The sequence below is a fragment of the Simochromis diagramma genome, unplaced genomic scaffold (genome assembly GCF_900408965.1).
Source record: "Simochromis diagramma unplaced genomic scaffold, fSimDia1.1 OVJJ01000113.1, whole genome shotgun sequence".
Classification (NCBI taxonomy): Eukaryota; Metazoa; Chordata; class Actinopteri; order Cichliformes; family Cichlidae; genus Simochromis; species Simochromis diagramma.
Genome location: NW_024387142.1, coordinates 158,615 through 176,831, shown reverse-complemented (window position 1 = coordinate 176,831; position 18,217 = coordinate 158,615). Strand labels below are relative to the sequence as shown.

At 42.3% G+C, this 18,217-nt stretch overlaps 1 protein-coding gene across 2 annotated transcripts; it reads right to left on the bottom strand.

Annotated features, from left to right (window-relative positions):
• Positions 1 to 18,146, bottom strand: trappc14 (trafficking protein particle complex subunit 14). Of its 2 annotated transcripts, none has more exons than XM_040047167.1 (12): positions 15,348 to 18,146; positions 12,966 to 13,049; positions 9,754 to 9,883; positions 9,474 to 9,560; positions 8,549 to 8,669; positions 8,284 to 8,431; positions 5,118 to 5,179; positions 3,891 to 4,063; positions 3,270 to 3,403; positions 2,891 to 3,036; positions 1,761 to 1,922; positions 1 to 1,276 (listed from the first exon to the last, which is right to left on the bottom strand). In XM_040047167.1, exons 1-11 carry the CDS (start codon positions 15,780 to 15,782, stop codon positions 1,781 to 1,783), a joined length of 1,662 nt encoding a protein of 553 aa, XP_039903101.1. In that variant the 5' UTR covers positions 15,783 to 18,146; the 3' UTR covers positions 1 to 1,276; positions 1,761 to 1,780. The 2 variants fall into 2 exon arrangements, with proteins under 2 accessions (XP_039903101.1, XP_039903102.1); XM_040047168.1 differs by having other exon boundaries at positions 2,906 to 3,036.
• Between the last annotated feature and the right edge of the window lie 71 nt (positions 18,147 to 18,217).

Sequence of the window (18,217 nt, the reverse complement as noted above, 5' to 3'; positions counted from 1 at the left end):
GATTTACAGAAAGTGTGCAATAATTATTGTAACAACCAACGATTTATACAGGAAAATAATGACTATTAACAAGGTTGCACAAACGTTTGCATCCCACTGTACGTCCTCTTTAAACTGTCAGCCTCCTACAGTATCGCTCGTTTTCTACTGCACAGAAAAAGCAGTTTTATGATAGTGCAATAAAATCAGTGTTAGCAAAAATTATATTCACAACTAAAGTGCAGATTTTATAATTGTTAATGTTTTTTATGTAAAAAAAGAAATCAAGCAGCTGTTTCTAAGCTGTATCGGGCCCATTTTTGGTCCACGTTCACAAAGTTGATTGTCTGCGCTGCCCGCCAGCTCAGCTGCTGGGATATTTACTCTGGTTATCGTCGTCTTTTTTATGATCTGGAACATGCAAGTCTAATAAATCAAAAACAAGAAGGAAATGAAGGAGGGGGCAAATATCACAGCAGGAAGGTCTGAAATATTAGACAGTGCTGCTAGAAGTTAAATCAAAAGATAAACTGAAAGTAAGTAAGTAACTACTGCAAGGGCTCGACACACTCTGACTGGATCCTATTATAAAACAAAACTTTTAGCCCATCAGTCTCTGTGCAAACCACAGAGGCTGACATAAGAATAGTTTAAGACATAAATCCTTTAAGTTTGAGGCAAGAAGCCAAGAACCAGCTGTAAACCTTTGACATGTTAAATAGAATGAGTAATTACATTTTTATTGTTACATACAAAGGCCACATGGCACAGTATGCAAACCAAAACAAAAAACATTTCTTTACAAAAACGTAAAAAGTAAAAAGTTCTGTTATCACGTCCACATTTTGAGACATGAACATACTGGAGCTTACTTTGTGCTATTGAGCCTGACTCAATGATGCTAAAAGGAAACTCGAGTGAAACCAACAGATTCAAGCATAAACAGAGACATGTATGAACAGTTATACACAGTTAAACAGGTTTAGCAAAAACAAACATTTTTAAAAGGTCTTTAAAGGAAATAAAAATGTTGATGTGATGGAGGGAATTTGTCATCAGGGAGAAGCGTAACAAACAGAAGTATCCCTCCACTGACCTGAGCTCACATCAGAATCTCATCAGCACCAGTCCTCTGACTCATCTTTCATTCCTCATTCACTGACTCCATCTTTACCATTTATTATAGTAGGACTGTTGCTTCTTCTTCATGAAGACAAAGATCTGACGGCTGCTCTGTGTTGAAGCACAGCCGCAGAACAGAGATGCTTTTGTCATAAGCTCCCACAGTCCAGATCACCTGAACGGAGAAACAGAGTGAGGAGTTTAAAATGCTTCTAGGAAATGTACCAACATTAGACCAGTTTGCAGTAGATTTACATTTGTGTACATTTTGATAGATGGACATTTTTCACCACTATCCATTTGATGGCAAATAATCGAAATACAAATTTCATTCCAATTAGTTTTAGGGGGTCTAAGGTTACTTAGAAACAAACCGCTCCTTCCAGTCAGCTTGGACAAAGGTTACTAACACTTTCGGCTGTCGCGTTGCTTTAGTCCCGTGATAGCTTGTTGTATTGTTTTTCTACAGCCAGAAGGTGAATGTTAACCATGAACATTAAGTAACATGAAACGTATTTCACTCCAGCTTCCTAAGTTTTGTCTTATTTTTACAACATTAAGAGCCAGTCCATTTTGATTGTGCAACTACAGAAGGCGGTTAATGTTTCACCTCAATAAAACAGGTAATGTTAAACAGTACATGCACCAAAGTTTCCTACCTTTTGTGTACATCTTTGATTCATTCCAGCACTAGCACCTTACACTCTCTCTTGGCTATTTTTACCAGTGAAACAAAGCTGGGGTCGGGGGGCAGGTGAGGGGCTCGATTAACAGTTCCTGCAGGAGAGGTTGTTGTCTGGAGCTCTGCCATAGCGCCTGACCTGGACCCAGAACAAAGATATCACAGACATCATTGTGGAGTGCAATATGAAAGATTGTCTTAAATGCGTCTCCAATCTTGCATAACTACTACAATGTCTCTAAAAAGTGTATCGTCTATTATGTGAATCTTTTATACAAACATATTTGACTTAAATCTGACATAGCTCAAAGGAATTTCCATCCATCCATCTTCTTCTTCTGGAAACAACCTAAGCAGAGAAGTCTCCAGCCACCTCCCACAGCTTATTCAGGGGGACGCCAAGTCGTTTCCATGGCAGCAGAGAGATATATTCTTACCAGTTTGTCTTGGGTCAGCTACAGGGTTTCCTCCAGGTGGGACACCTTGGAACACCTGACCTGAGAGGAGCCAATGAGGCAACCTATAGATGCCCAAAACAATGACCCGGCTCATTTCCAATTGGAGAAGCAATAGCTCGACTCTGAGCACTTCTTGAATGACTGAACTTCTCACCATCTCTAAGGGAAAGGGCAGCCACCCTCTGGAGAAAGCTCATTTCTGTTGCTTGTATCTTTGATCTTGGTCACAACCCAAAGCTCATGACCACAAGCTAACAGAACACCATCATCTTCCAAAATCAGAGATGAAATTTTGAGGCCACCAAACTGGAAGCCTTCCAGTCCAACGCCCCCAGAAATGAGCCTGACGAAGTTCAATCGCTGCAGACCAAACTGTTGAAACGGTTGTACAAGGACTGGATGGCCTGTTTCTACGTGACAACCCATACCCCCAGCACAGGACACTCCGGGGGACATGACTGAATGGCTGCTACACCTCGCCCACCCAAGTTGATAAAAGGTCATTTCTTCCCTTTTTACAGTTTTCAATTAATTCAACTTAACTTTACTCATTTAATAAAAACTTTTTTTCCCAGTCGCCCACACCCCAGTGGAAGTATCTCAGTGCCCCACAGTTTGAGAAACAGTCTTGTACAATGACCCTCCATACCTGAGATTTACTGACCAAAATGGCTGGTGGTGGGGGAAGCTCTTTAACCAGCTCAGGCTTCGTCCTTCAAAGGTGTTTTTCAAAGGTGACTGAGGCTCCGTGGGCGGTGCGGGCACAGAAGCTGTAAACTTCATATGCTGGCTCAGCTACCGCGTTATCATAGACATGTGGAAGATGGAAAGCCATTACTTACATTTTTTGTCAAAACTGTGCCAAATAAAAACAATACAGCAGTATGAGCGGTGTAGTAATTCCTGGTTTAAAGTTCTTCAAGGATCAAACATTAAACGGAGCATAAACAGGATTTACTGGGCTGGGTTTGTGCACTGTTAATATTAAGACAATGTCAATACATTTAACAACTTATTTCCTTTGGTACCTCAAAAATCCCAGTTTTGAGAATCTGGAAGGCCACAGTGAAGGACAGCATGGAACCTTTCTTACACTGGCCCAGGTTGTTGAGTGGAGACTGGCACACAACCGCTCCCACACTGGGATCCTGCTCACTTCCTCCTAGATGGATGCATGGACAGTGAGGAGCAGGTAACAAACATAAGCAGGGGGAAGAATGAGAATTTAGACTGGATTAGATATCCGATATAGGATTGGAGCAGAGAATATTTATCCAATGCAAGAATCTAAGGCTACGTTCACACTGCAGGTCTTAATGCTCAAATCTGATTTTTTTTATCAAATCCAATTGTTTTGTCTGCTTGTTCACACTACAAATAAAATGTGACAGCAAACGCGCTCTAGTGTGAACCCTCAAAGCGGCCCGCATGCGCAAAAGAAGACGTCACACACAACGAGCTCTGTTTACGGAAGTAAAAATGGTGGCTACGGATCTAGTAGGTGTTGTTGCAGCAGTCTATCAATTTCTCTCCATGCTAATCAAGTCCAAAACCTCAGTTTCTGTCCATTGACTCGCTGCAGATTCAGGAGAGGGAGCAAATAAATATTTCCCACACACTAGGAACTGTCTGTAGGATTTGATACTCACCCTCTGAATTCCAGATCAGACGAACAGCAAGGAAATCTTGCAAATTGTTGAGCAGCGTATATTTCACCCAGAAGTGTTGTTGAGGCCTGACGGTCCTTGGGCAGGACGCCATCATCACCAACTCTGGACGATTTAAGTGAACACTGGGTATCGAGTAACAAGTAGAGATGCATCTGGAGAGAGCATGATAAGTATTATATTTCTATTATTAGAACATATAGCAGGAATTCTTCTTATAAGAGAAAACAAATAGCACAACAAGACTACAATTTCAATTCTATACAATTATAAACAGAAAAAAGTCATTTAATGTTCTTAAGAGACAGACAACCATTCCCACTCACAGTCGTACTTATGGGCAATTTAGAATTATAAGTTAACTTAATCCCACTAAACTTTGGTGTTTGGACTGTGGGAGGAAGAGAACCCACGCAAACTCCACACAGAAAGGCCCCAGGTGCTGGAACTGAACTCAGGATCCTCTTGCAGTGCTTATCGCAGTGTGACGCCTGCTTGCGTTTGTTGAGCAATTGCTGTCCTTCTACAGCAATGCATAGTGGTCAAAGGTCTAATGTAGTGCAGCCACATACATGATCCATAGTTGCTACAGTCTGCGCTAAGGGCGCAAACACGCACTCGGTTGTTATTTAAAATAGATGTTAAACTACAAATTCTGTAAGTCATGTAAATATCATCTCTTAAATTGTTTAAAAAATTGTTTTTATTTTGCCACAGTTGGTGAAATTAATCAATTTATTTTTATACTAATTTTCTCTAAATCCTGTTATATGTTTGTGTTCAGTCAAATAACAAAATAGTGCTGTAGATCCAAAAATATAGGATTATAGATCTCTCTCTCTCTCTCTCTCCATATATATATATAATAAAGGTTATTTGTATTTAGCAGCCTGCAGCCTTTTGATGATCCTTTGGTGCCCTCTAGTGACTCATGTGAAATAGTGATCAACTGGGAAATTAATGTTATTTCTGTTAAATAAACTCGTATGATCTTTATTTGTAGACCACACTAAGCAAAAGATAAAGAAAAACTCAAAGGGAACTTTAAGTCTGTTTGCCATCCTTTACTGGATGCAAGCAGCGGCTGTAATTACTTTAAAATACACGGCAGTCGTTTCATATACACAGTACATGCAGACAGCACTGCTCCAGGATTGTTATGTACTGCTACTGCTACAGAAATCCCTCAACAAGAAGACAAATAGTTACCTCATGGCAGGATGTACTGGACTGTGCCACTGTAGGACAGCCAACAATGGGACTTCCAAACCCTATGAAAAGACAACAACATTATTTAATAATTAAAACCTCCTCTTCGACCCCTCTACCTCTCACATTGGACTCTCCGGGAGGCTTCAGACTGAAAGCCCCATAGAGGGCAGAGAAGTGACAAGGGGATGAGAGGCATTATGAGGTATGGTCTTTCCATGTGATTTCCATGCATCCTCATTAAATTTCCAATTTTTACAGGTGGGATAAGGTCCCTAGGCTAGATGCCCCATGCTAACCAAGCCTACCTCGGATATGGGCAAGAGAAAAGTGAAACCGTACCATTGCCAGGATTAACAAGGTCCCTGTCAGGTGTTGAGGAGCCAGGATACTGATGAAAAGTGTACTGAAACAAGAAGGCTCAAGTCGGCAAGAGATGAGAAGTAACCCCAGGAGAAGAGGTTACATGAGCGGGATGTGGGACCTCTGGTATCTCCAGCATCCAGATTGTCAGCAAAACAACTACTAACTCAGTGTTCCAACATTTGGAGGAAGGAACTGCTGTCACAGCTAGAGACTGACGAGGTACAACACACAAGCTATGGCAAGGGGGAGCCAGGAAGATAAGTTGGGGGGAGATATCATCATCACCCCCACCCGAGCTTGGGTACCAAGCCCAGGTACAATGGAAGAAGGAGCGCTGAGTGTGAGAGAAACTGACCTGAAAGGTAGGATCATGGTGAAGCTTTAAATTTAGACCCTCCGTATTCGGTTACCAAGATTACGTGAAGCACTCTCTGAAGGTCTACTAGATGATGTGAATGCAGCACTACGGACAGTTCCTACTGTAACCATCACTGAGACTAATCAATACCCTTCAGTACCCTGGAGAAGGAGACTGGAGGTCAAGATCAAGGTAGCGTGGAGGGAAGTTATCGGTATTGAAGTAGAAAGAAATACAGCAAGCACGATAACCTGCCTCAATACCACATGGAAGCTCCTGTCAGGCATCATATCGGAGGCTGAACAGCATATGGTTCAATACATGAGCGGCGCACAGAAAGGAATCAGCAGGAATACTAGAGGAGTGAATCCCCAGCTACTGGTAGACAGAGCAGGCGCCTGAGACTGCAAGAGTTTGAATAATACAGGCTAAGGGAAGCATGTATAAAGTAAACAGAAAAGGCACAGTGCCTTTAATTCCTATGGCATGTTCTAACCTCTGTAATACAAACGGTGGTGACCAGTAATGAAAGCAGCACTGTGACGTGGCAGATTTCTTTTCTGATGTATTAATCATACATTTTTATCGTATCACATTAGTAATAGTAATAGCAAGAGCACTCCTGTCACTTAGTTGTATGCATGTGCACTACAAATGGGCCTTATGCTCTACACACACACACTTGACGCAGTGAGGCCAGTGTTAGTTCATGGGAGAGGTTAAACAGATAGTGAGCCTCCTGTTTATCAGGGACGTAAATCCTTGGGTGACGGCCAAGCAGAAAACAAAGTCATAATTCTGTCTGTGAGGGAGAATTATGACTCTGCAATCCCACCTACCTATGTCATGTTTGGTGACAGGGTGTGTACCACACTCAACATGGACCAGAGGAAGCAAAGGAAAGAGTTGTCTCAGGAGATTAGAAAGAAAATCATAGACAAGCATGTTAAAGGTAAAGGCTATAAGACCATCTCCAAGCAGCTAGATGTTCCTGTGACTACAGCTGCACATATTATTCAGAAATTTAAGATCCATGGGACTGTAGCCAACCTCCCTGGACGTGGCCGTAGGAGGAAAATTGATGACAGATCAAAGAGACGGATAATCCGAATGGTAACAAAAGAGCCCAGAAAGACTTCTAAAGAGATCCAAGGTGAACTTCATGCTCAGTGAACATCAGTGTCAGATCGCACCATCCGTCGCTGTTTGAACCAAAGTGGGCTACATGGGAGACGACCAAGGAGGACACCATTGTTGAAAACAAATCGTAAAAAAGCCGGACTGGAATTTGCCAAACTACATGTTGACAAGCCACAAAGCTTCTGAGAGAATGTCCTGTGGACAGATGAGACCAAAATTTTACTTTTTGCCAAGACACATCAGCTCTATGTTCACTGACAGAAAAATGAAGCATATCTAGAGAAGAAACATGGAGGAGGCTCGGTTATGTTCTGGGGCGTCCTCTGGGGTTGAATCTGTGCAGGGTACATTGAAATCTGAAGATTGTCAAGGTATCCTAGAGAGAAATGTGCTGGCCAGTGTCAGACAGCTTGGTCTCAGTCGCAGGTCATGGGTCTTGCAACAGGACAATGACCCAAAAACACAGAAACACCCAAGAATGGCTGAGAGGAAAACACTGGACTATTCTAAAGTGGCCTTCTATGAGCCCTGACCTCAATCCTGTTGAGCATCTTTGGATGAAACATGCCGTGTGGAAAAGGCACCCTTCAAACTGGAAACAACTGGAGCAGTTTGATCAGGAGAAGTGGGGCAAAATACCTACTGAGAGGTGCAGAAGTCTCATTGACAGTTACAGGAATCGCTTGACTGCAGTGTTTGCCTCAAAAGGTTGTGCAACAAAATATTAAGTTGTGGGTACCATCGTTTTTGTCCAGGTCTGTTTCATGCATTTAGTTTTTTTTAAACAATTCTGTTCAAGCATGGTTAAAAAGCAATGTGTGACTTTCAATGGTTAACATTCATAGAATTTGTATTTACTTATACTTTTGTTTTACAGTTATTTCTGTGACCATTGTGAGTTTTTCGTTCATTGACTGAAGGGTACCAAGAATTTTGTCCACGTCTGTAAATCATATATAAATCACGGTTTATGCAAAATAATTTAGTACAAGCAAATTGTTAGTACAATCACTTCCTTTATTTCTACCGTGTGTGGACTCAGTGGAGACCTTCAAAAAGCAGCTAAAGACGTGTTTATTTCAAAAAGCTTTTAATTGGAACGGGGTTTTTATGATATATGTGTTTTTACCTTGTAAAGCACTTTGTGACACGTGTCTGTGAAAGGTAATATATAAATAAACTTTACTTCCTTACTATTTATTGTAATCATTTGGCAGCTTTAACTTTGCACTAAAACTTGTTTTCACAAAATCGCACTGGTTTTAAAAAAGTAACGACACACTCGCCAGCGTGCCTTCTCACCTTGCTGGATTGCTGTTCTTCTTTCTCTTGTAGCTGCAGCTGAAAAATGAAGGTCTGCTCCTCCAGGGCACTAAGCATACAAGGTAAATGTGATGATTTGTTGTCTATCCGACAGAATGAAGCCATGGTGATCTCCGCTGACTGGTGGCTTTAATAGAAAGTATAAAGCGTTATGCTCATTAGGAGGCTAAAGAACACAGAAAACAACTTGCCAATTACTTCCCTGCTTGCAAAGCATTTGCACACCGAGTGCATATGTACTTACCAGACATTGTCGACTACGAGCACTGAGCCATCAGGCATCATGGGAAGGTAAGACGAGTTATAGTTTGGAAGAATCTTCACATCTTTGACACACATTCTGTCCTGTGAGCTGCAGTTCATCACTGAGGAAAAAGTAACCCACTAATCATTAGCTGTTTATGAGCTTATTGTACTTCCAGGTACAATTGCATCATTTTGGTGTTTTGCTAACTTGACGCAGTTTTCTGGACCATTCAAATTCCCAATTTTTGCTAAGTTTAACAGAATAGTATTGTATATTGTGTATATTCATTTTGTTTGAAGTTTAAAATGCAGTAAAAATCAGATGAAGGTAGCGTGACAGACGTTTACTTTGATTACACAAAAATGAGGCAGGACTAGGCCGTATGATCTTGAAGACGTTTCACCTCATACTTAAGCTCTCAAATCAAATAGTGGCGAGTCACAAGTAATTACACCCTATTTAAACCCCAGTGGCCTGTCCCCTACTGTTGCATTTAAACCGTATTTAAACCTGTTTGGGTTTATGTTAGGACTACTCCTGGCAACGAATTTCTTACTTGACTAACTATGCGGGGAAAATGAGACACTTGCTTAAAACCAAGAAACACTCAAATATTAAGTTTCATGTATGATGAAAAAATGTTGATTCAATAATAACAAAAGGGATTTGAAACCACGTATCACACTGTTTAGTAATGAATCATGGCGCTTAACTGTGTGGCGTCTGACACCGTTAATGATCAACATTAAACATTACACGTAGCTGCTTTAGTTTAAGGGTCGTGATATAGCGGCTGCTGTTTCCCTTAATACTGAGACAGGTAGCTGTCGTTTAGGAGAGATCCAGATTTGGGAAAATACAATTAAAAAAAATAATAAAAGTCCACGTTTTGTGTCTGTGTGTGCATGAGCTGCTGTTCTACCCTTGAGGACGGTCAGATGTTTTCCAGAAACAGTCATCTGTCGACACTGGACACTGGGAGGTGGAAGAACATCCAGGGTAGTGCTGACTAGGAAAGAGGAAACCATGGTGTTTGTTTACTATCAGACTGGACAATGGAATTATAATTTATATGTAATCCAATGGGACAGATACTGGTTTCCTAGTCTTATAACCTCATTAGTTGTAGGTTTTAGACTATAATCCTTTTTAACTCTTGTGACACACAGAGCTCATTCAGTATGTTGAGATGGCGTGTTTACCTTGTGCCTTGAAGGTGCTAAGATCTTGTCTGAAGGTGCATGTTGGACTCCTAAACTGCAGCAGAGTCAGGTAGCCAAGCTCCCTTAATTCTGCATTTTCCTCCATCTGCTTCCACACAGTGACTACAATCTGTCATCACAGAGAGGCATTCAACTACAGGTTCCACCTCTAGAGTTCATCATACAGGGTACTATGCAAAAGTCTTAAGCCACCTTTAATTTCTTACACTTTGTTAGGAAAATTGGAAATAATAATAATGGATTGTATTTATATAGTGCTTTTCGGGGCCCCAAAGCACTTTACAATTCCACTATTCATTCACACACTGGTGGAGGCAGCTACAGGTGTAGCCACAGCTGCCCTGGGGCAGACTGACAGAAGCGAGGCTGCCATATCGCGCCATCGGCCCCTCTGGCCATCACCAGTAGGCGGTGGGTGAAGTGTCTTGTCCAAGAACACAACGACCGAGACTGTCCGAGCCGGGGCTCGAACCGGCAACCTTCCGGTTACAAGAGGAACTGCCAACTCTTTGAGCCACGATCGCCCTTATACATAAATACATAAAGTTTTACTGAAACTCAAATTGTCTGCAGCTTTTCCTGACTGCCAGTGCCAGCCTTGTCCCTGAGATCCGGCAGCTTATGCGCCACAGCAGACGCAGCTGCAGCAGGAGGCAGAGGGCCAGCAGCTGCTGGAGCGTCGTCATCCTCGGCTCCTAACATGTTCGAGTCAGGGGTCACCAATGTGGAGGTAAACACAGACGAGACGAGAGCTCTCACACGCCAGCGTTTCTCACTCTAACGTTATTCTTGAACAAACAACAACTGCAAACATCGTACCACAAAACTCAGCAACACACTTCCTGCGTGTGAGTGGAGTCCACCACAGTGGAAATAAGGCAAAAACAAGAGTTTGTAGATAAGATAAGCTTTCTTGTCATTTCTGTCTTCACAAAGATTTTTCCGGGCTTCTTGAAGGGCTTTCCAGAGGTCTTCTAGGGTTGTTGGCTGCTGCTGTTCTCTGTAAAGATGATGCGGGCTCCGAGGAGGCCGATCCATGATGTACTCCATTGTGTGTTTTTCTCTTCAGGTATGCTTTTACTCCCCTTTTTACTTTAGTTTGGTTTTAAAAATTTTGTCATCTAGTTTTTGTTTTTAGTTTAGTTTTGGTTGATTATAAAAACCATTGCTACTCAGTAGTGTGCGAGCCTGACAATATCAGGCAGAACTGATCCAGGGTATCACTGAGCTGGATCGTCTCAGGTGCATAGTCTCAGATTGACCGAAACAATGTCTAGATTTAGGTCAGGCATGTGTGGGGGCTGGTCAATAGTATCAGTTCCTTCATCATACTCTTGTCACATGAGACCATGTGACCATTCTGGTGCAACACAAGAAACCCAGGACCTGCTACACCAGCGTATCATCTGACAGTGGCTCCAAAGATTTCACTCTGACACCTAACGGCCATCAAGCTGCCGTTGCCTAGCTTGCAGAGGGATGTGCATCCCTCCATGGATGAGGTTGCCCATTCCCTAGCCTACAAACAAACCAGTCATGCTGAGCATTATTACAGGCAGCATAACATCCCCCATGGCTTCTCCATTACTTTCACATTTGCCACATCCACTCAGGGTGAACCTGTTAAGAGGTAAATGAATTGGTTTTTATCAGCACCTCCAAGTCCGAGGCCATGTACCTCAGCTGGCAAAGGGCGGAGAGCCCACGCCGGGTCAGCAACAAGTTCCTGGTTGAGGTTGTTCAGGAGTTGGGTGCCTCCTGGGTGAGGTGTTCCAGGCATGTCCTACCAGGTGGAGGCCTCGGGGCAGACACAGTACATGCTGGAGAGATTATATGTCTCTACAGGTCTGCGAACGCTTTAGTGTTCCACGGGATAGGCTAGAGGAGGAGGCAGGAGGTCTGGGCTTCTCTGCTTAGGCTGTTGCCCCCGTGACCCGGTCACAGATTTGTGGAAGAAAATGAAAGGATAGATGGATGGAGTGGTCTTGTTATTGGCCCTCTAGTAGGCCTGTAGTTAATGTAATTAACACCTAAGCAACTGAAACAGATTAAAAATCCCCTCTGCGACTTAACTGACCAGATTAATATACCAAGGGTTGAATTTATTTAATGCTTTACTTTGATTAAAAAGTGTTCCTGTAATTAGTTTGAGTGTAAAAAGAAATCAGGGATGAGTCAAGACTTTTGAACAGTTTTGTACCATTTAGGAATAATAAGCACAGTACAAACAAACACTAACAAATATAAACACTATAACCTATACAATACATGTTTACGTTTTTTTACACCATTTAAATTCCTTTTACTGAAGGCATCAGAACTATGAATGAACACATGAAATTCTGTAATAACAAAAAAGTGTGAAACAACTCAGAACATGTTTGATATTTCAGATTCTTCCAAACAGCCTTTGCTTTGATTCCTGCTTTGCTCACTCTTGGCGTTCTCTCCATGAGCTTCATGAGGTCGTCTCCTGAAACGGTTTCCAACAGTCTTGAAGGAGTTCCCAGAGATGCTGAGCACTTGTTGGTCCTTTGCCTTCACTCTGAGCTCCATCTCATCCCAAACCATCCACACTGGGTTTAGGTCAGGTGACTGTGGAGGCCAGGACCCATCAGACCAAAGCACAGATGTCCTCTGGTCTAATGTCCACTCCTTGTGTTTCTCAGCAGCTGTTTGACCATAAAGGCCTGATTCACACAGTCTCCTCTGAACATGTAGAGATGTGTCTGCTACTGGAGCTCTGTGTGGCATCTATCTGGGCTCTGATCTGAGCTGCTTGATGGTTTTTGTGACAGCACTTGGGGACACATTCAAAGTTTTAGCAGTTTTACAGCCTGACTGACCTTCAGTTCTTAAAGTAATGATGGGCTGTTGTTTCTCTCAGCTGATTGGTTCTTGCCATAATATGAATTCTAACAGTCGTCAAATATGGCTGTCAGCTGTGCACCAACCTGACTGCTGCACAACACACCTGATGGTCCCAACCTCATTAAGAAGGCAAGAAATTCCACAAATGAGCCCTGACAGGCTCACCTGTGAGGGGAAACACGTCAGGTGACGACAGCATGAAGCTCACTGAGAGAAGGCCGAGGGTTTGCAGCGCTGCCAATCTATCTACATCTATACACACACACACACACACACACACACACACACACTACGTGTACATGCATACAGGTGTGTCCAACCTTGGCTTTACGTGTACTGACTGGCAGCTTGTCCAAAGAGACAGTGAGACAGAAGATAAGCTGGTCTTCCAACACCCAAGCAGACTGTAGGAGATCAACATAAGACAATTTTTTGTTTAAATAAATAAAATGAGTTAAACAATCAGTCACAACAGTACGATATCTAACAGCTGCCATCACAGGTAAAACTCTTAAAACAAACACTTTGGTAAATAAAAAATTAAACCTGTGCTCGCTTAATGCTAGTTTAGCTTTAATTGTGGTGGAAAATAATGTATGCGTTTCAGTTTTCTGTTTGCAGATATTTATGTATAGACATTTACAACAGCTGATAAATTAAAATTTAAAGAATAGTTTTACAATCATTTGTTGTATGTGTTTGTGTTTTTTCCTGAACAGTTTGTTGTAGCAACTCTTTTAACTCTGCATGTTATGGTAATTCAACTGTGCAGGTGCCCTGCTGCCACTGGTGCATGGATGTACGGCTCCTGAATGACTGGTTCCAGCCTTATATATAAAGCAGCTGACCACCTGAGGAAGTGGAGTGGGTGAGCTGCCGTTACTTTGAACACATCGTTTTCTCCTGGTTTTGGACAGGAGGTCAGACTCTGTCTTTACTTTGGTTCCTTTCCTCTGTGAGGTCGTGTATGTTGGCATCCATCAGACCTTAGCTTTGTTTTATTTACTATTTTGGCCTCGGCTCACCCTGAAGTGTTGACACTCCTGTTCTGTTGTTTTTGCCTCATTACTTTGTAAATAAATGCCATGTAATGACCAGTGATTGTTTCCTGTGGCTGCGTGGGTGTTGGTGGGGAGCAAGTGCCTCATCCATGCCATCTCCTGGCCCGCAGACGGGTTGTAACAACAGGGACTAGACAGGAGAGTGCTGAGAGTGGTTTTGTACTTACGTAGTTTGTTTTTCTAAAAGTAACCTTTTACTTTCACTCCTCACATTTTCAAAAACAGACTCATTACTTTGCATTCAAGAGGAGTTATTATTTGTTACTGCGAGCCTCCAAACATCAAACTGATTTAAGTCTAAACACGTGCATGGCAGTCCTGTTGTGTAATCGTCAGCAGAGGATGATGCATTAAAGAGCTGAAGTGTGTCAAAGTCAGGGGTTAAAACTGGGCTTCATGAGCTGCAGGGCTTCAGCATCTAGTCAGCCCCACAGAAGATGAGTGAACATAAAGGGAGTAATGTGTTACTGAAGGTCATTTCAAATGCAGCATTTCTGCAAACACACAAATTGTTTTTGCGCAGTTTGTGTAACAGTGTGTTGCGGCTAAAGGTCCAGCTGCTTATTTGACAGGGAGAGAAAAGAAAGAGCTAACTTCACTCAGACAGACAGGACGTGGCAGGAAGAAGAGAGCTTACATTTAAAGGTAAGGATGCTCGTGGGATTTTTTAAAACGAGATACTTTGTTTGTACATGTGACTTTTTTTAAATTTTGAAACATGCTGCAAATCAAACTAAGGCATGAAAACCCTCTGCAGGTTAGTTTGCTGCACTGTGAGGACTTAAAGTAAAGCACAGTGTGTGCCTGGTGCACAGTGGCTGTGGGTTCATGGCCACAGTTAGCTTAAATCACATGTAGCAGAGAGTCACATGAATTTGATGAACTCTACCTTGATACTGGTTTTATAGCATCTAGTATTAAGACAGTATAAACTGTGGAGGATGAAACATCTGCTCACATCTGGTTGAATCCAGGTGTGTCCATCCACAGAGAGCAGCAGGTCAGCTGATCACAGCCTGCACAGTAAGAACACCTACTGGAGCTCTCAGGAGAAATGAGTGTGAGTTTGATTCAGTTCCCCACACTGAGCCGTGACAACCAGTTTTAGGTTCCCCACCTGCTGAACCCACTTTAACCTCTGACTGTGCACACTTCCTGTTTACAGGCAAAGTCCCCTCCACAATGGAGGCAACAGCAAATAGATTTGATTTTCCTTTTTCTTCAGACTCAAGCTGAGTATGATTAGAATCAAAAATAGACTAAAGTTTGTGTTCCCCTCTGTTATTCTATCATTATGTTCACATAGCACAGGGTTCAGCGTCCTCCTTTACTTCGAGCACATTTAGAGCCTTTACTTTTTTTTATTTAAGTAAATAAGTTGAATCAGTACTGTAACTTTTACTGGAGTATTTTTACTAGCAGTATCTGCACTTCTACTCGAGTACAGACAATCTAAACCACCCTCTGTTTTTTTGTTTTGTTTTTTATCTAATTAGGACATATGTGTAGGTTACTTAAAAACTAATTTTTTTCCTGTCTCGTTGTAGGTAACATGCGACAATGAGTGATGACAGTTCTGCAGAAACATCAGATGTGTGTAAATCTACGGACTTCCTCTTCTTCAGTACTGGCTTATTTTACCTTGGCTTGTTCTGTCTCGCTGTGCATCGCTGCACTACTGGGTGAGCACTTATGACTGAGGAGTTGGTGACACTGTGTGAAGGTCTGCTTGTGCCCCCGTCTTCTTCCGCTCTCTTCTGCGGTCCTACACTCTACATCCTCGCTGTCTTCACTGCAGCTGCTCATGCGGTCACACTGCTCAGCCGGTGTCTGCCTCCAGCTCTCCGCGGCGCACACGCTCGCCAGAGCGCACAAAGAACCCCCCAGGTCCTTCCGAGACAGAGCACCATCGTCCCTGTCCGTTAAGCCCCGAAACCGCAACACCAGCAGAAACTGGAGAGTCTCCCCGAGGTAGACGTTCTTTCGCTGAGGAAGCGTTGTGTAGTTTGCTGCGTCTGATAAACTCGATATTTGGGCGACAGGAAAATACAAACAAAACTTGTATTGCGACTCCATCGTGGCGGTGGCTAACTCTGCCTCTGCATTTCACCGCGCCTGAACAGGAGCTTACTGAAAGTGCCCACCGATGTGTGCATCCTGCTTCCTTTCACTAATAGCGACAAAACAACAGGACGATTAATCGATGTAGAGAAGACGAATCAGACCAATGCAATCAAAAGTCAGTGACGAAAACCAGAAAAACGAAGGCATGCTGTACCAGGATGCAGTTTACATAAATAACATTTATGATAAGATCATTTTACGTCACCTTGCAGTGACTTCCTACTAAAGCTTAACTCTAAGCCCATGCAGCCCTAACTGACAGCTGCCACACGATATTGCCAGCAATATTTGCTCATCTGCAAACACACGCATGAAACTGAGTGAGATCCCATTCTTAATCAGCTCACCTGGGAACCTTGCTTTCCACAAGGTGCAGGTCTGTGTTTATGGGAAATCTGACCATTCTGACCATTTGTGAGGTCAGACACTGATGTTGAACCAGACGCCCGAATCACAATCTCTGCTCTAGTTAATTCCTCAGGTGTTCTGTCAGGTGTTCATTCACACCAAACTGTCTGATCCGTGAACAGGGAGGGGTCGTACCCATCACTGGGAGCATGAAGCTGAAGTCCATGAAGCTCTCTGCACACTGTTCTTAAGGTAATATTACAACCACAGTCTTGGAGGTTTGTTGGCAGCCTCTTTCATTCCCAATCACGTCCACTTCATTATAACTGTGTCAGTTGGTGATGTCCTCCGAAGACCCAGCAATTAACTTTTGTCCTCCTTTGGGGACACGAGTCTGATACTTCTACATCATGCACCATATATATGACTCCTGCTGTACTGTCAGGGGGAATCCTGGCTTTTGTGTGGGCTGGGCAAACTGAACACATCAGCTTCCATATTTTATGGCCATGAGAGATTAAGTGATACTTCTGTTTTTTGTAGATTCTATTGCTTAAACTCAAATTGTTTCTTCTTTAATTTGAGCGTCTTAACTTAGATCTAGATTTCAGAAATGCGTAGTAATTACAGGCTTTCCAAAACAAAACTTTTATTCTGTGTTCTTTTAAGTCGGCAGAACTTACTACCTCATAACCGATTCGAACAGTGTCTATACTTCAGGAAGTAGAGGGCAGAATGAGGAATCAGTCAAACGATGAAGTGGAGGAAGGCCAGACATCAGAGAGGGAAGGTGAAAGCTAAAAGGAGGTGATGCACCTCATCCAAAATAAGAACTGTTAAATGTAGGGCTGTGAAGGTTTTAGGCACAACAGTATCAAACAAGCCAACGTGGCCCAAAACCACGTGATTCTCTGACTACATCAAACAGAAAATAGGCAACACTTTGAAATAAATATTAGCAAGTCCATTAAGGTAACAAATGAGAACAAATGTCCTCAACAAGGCTGCCAACGAAAGATGTTTCCCTTCACAGGCGATCTCCTGTCTGAGAAACCAAACCTCATAACTTCAGAGCTTATACATCTTGTCCATAATAGACTGTGGGTGTCATCATTTTGCCCGTTCTCAGGCTCCTCAAACGCTGGCACGCCCTTTAATCTTTTTGTTTGCCCTGTCTGTCCTGCATCTCTGACAACTGCCACAGTTCTGAATAAAATATTTTTCAGCTTCACTCAGCTTTATATTCTGTGATCAAACAAGCTGATGTCCACTTCAAGGAACAGAATATTACAAAAAAAAAGGTTTCTGTGAAATTAAATTAAATTATCTAAAAAAAGCTAAATATCAAAACATGTTGGGGGTGTCTCGGGAGGAGTGTTATGAACTCCTTGGCCTGCTGTATGATCTGATTCGAGACAGTTTATACCTCAGTATATTTCTGAGTGCTAACTATAATGTACAAAGCAGCCTGCTAAAGCTCACTAGCTTTAGCTGATAACTGAGCAGTCCAACCTGTCGATCAAATATGGTTGTTTCACAGAATAGTTATAAAATGACATGGTTTCATGTATCTACTAATTCTACGTCATTTAAATCTGCAGTGTTTCTAATGCTGGCAGGGCATCCTCGGGTCGCATGAACACTGCATAGAAGTCTACGGGAAATGATTGTGTAGGTCTGTGAGCTCAGTAAAAAGATTTTTAAAGACATTTTTCATTGAATAAAATGTGGAGTCTATGAAGATGTTCAATATGTTCAACTTGAATATGATCTAACGATGTACACAAGCTTGAATAACAAGTTTTAATTCTTAAATTTAAAGATGAAACAATTGTGAAAATAGTCACAAATATGGAGGCTGATATTTGCACAGATGCAACGGCAGCTGTAAACGTACAGTTTACTTTGCACTCACTGCATTTTCTGTTTCATGATTATAAATGTAACAATTTACACATAAAGTTCTTTGATCTTTTCACTCAGGACATTTTAATGCAGCACAGAACAACCACCGCATCACACAGCTGCTGTCAAATGTT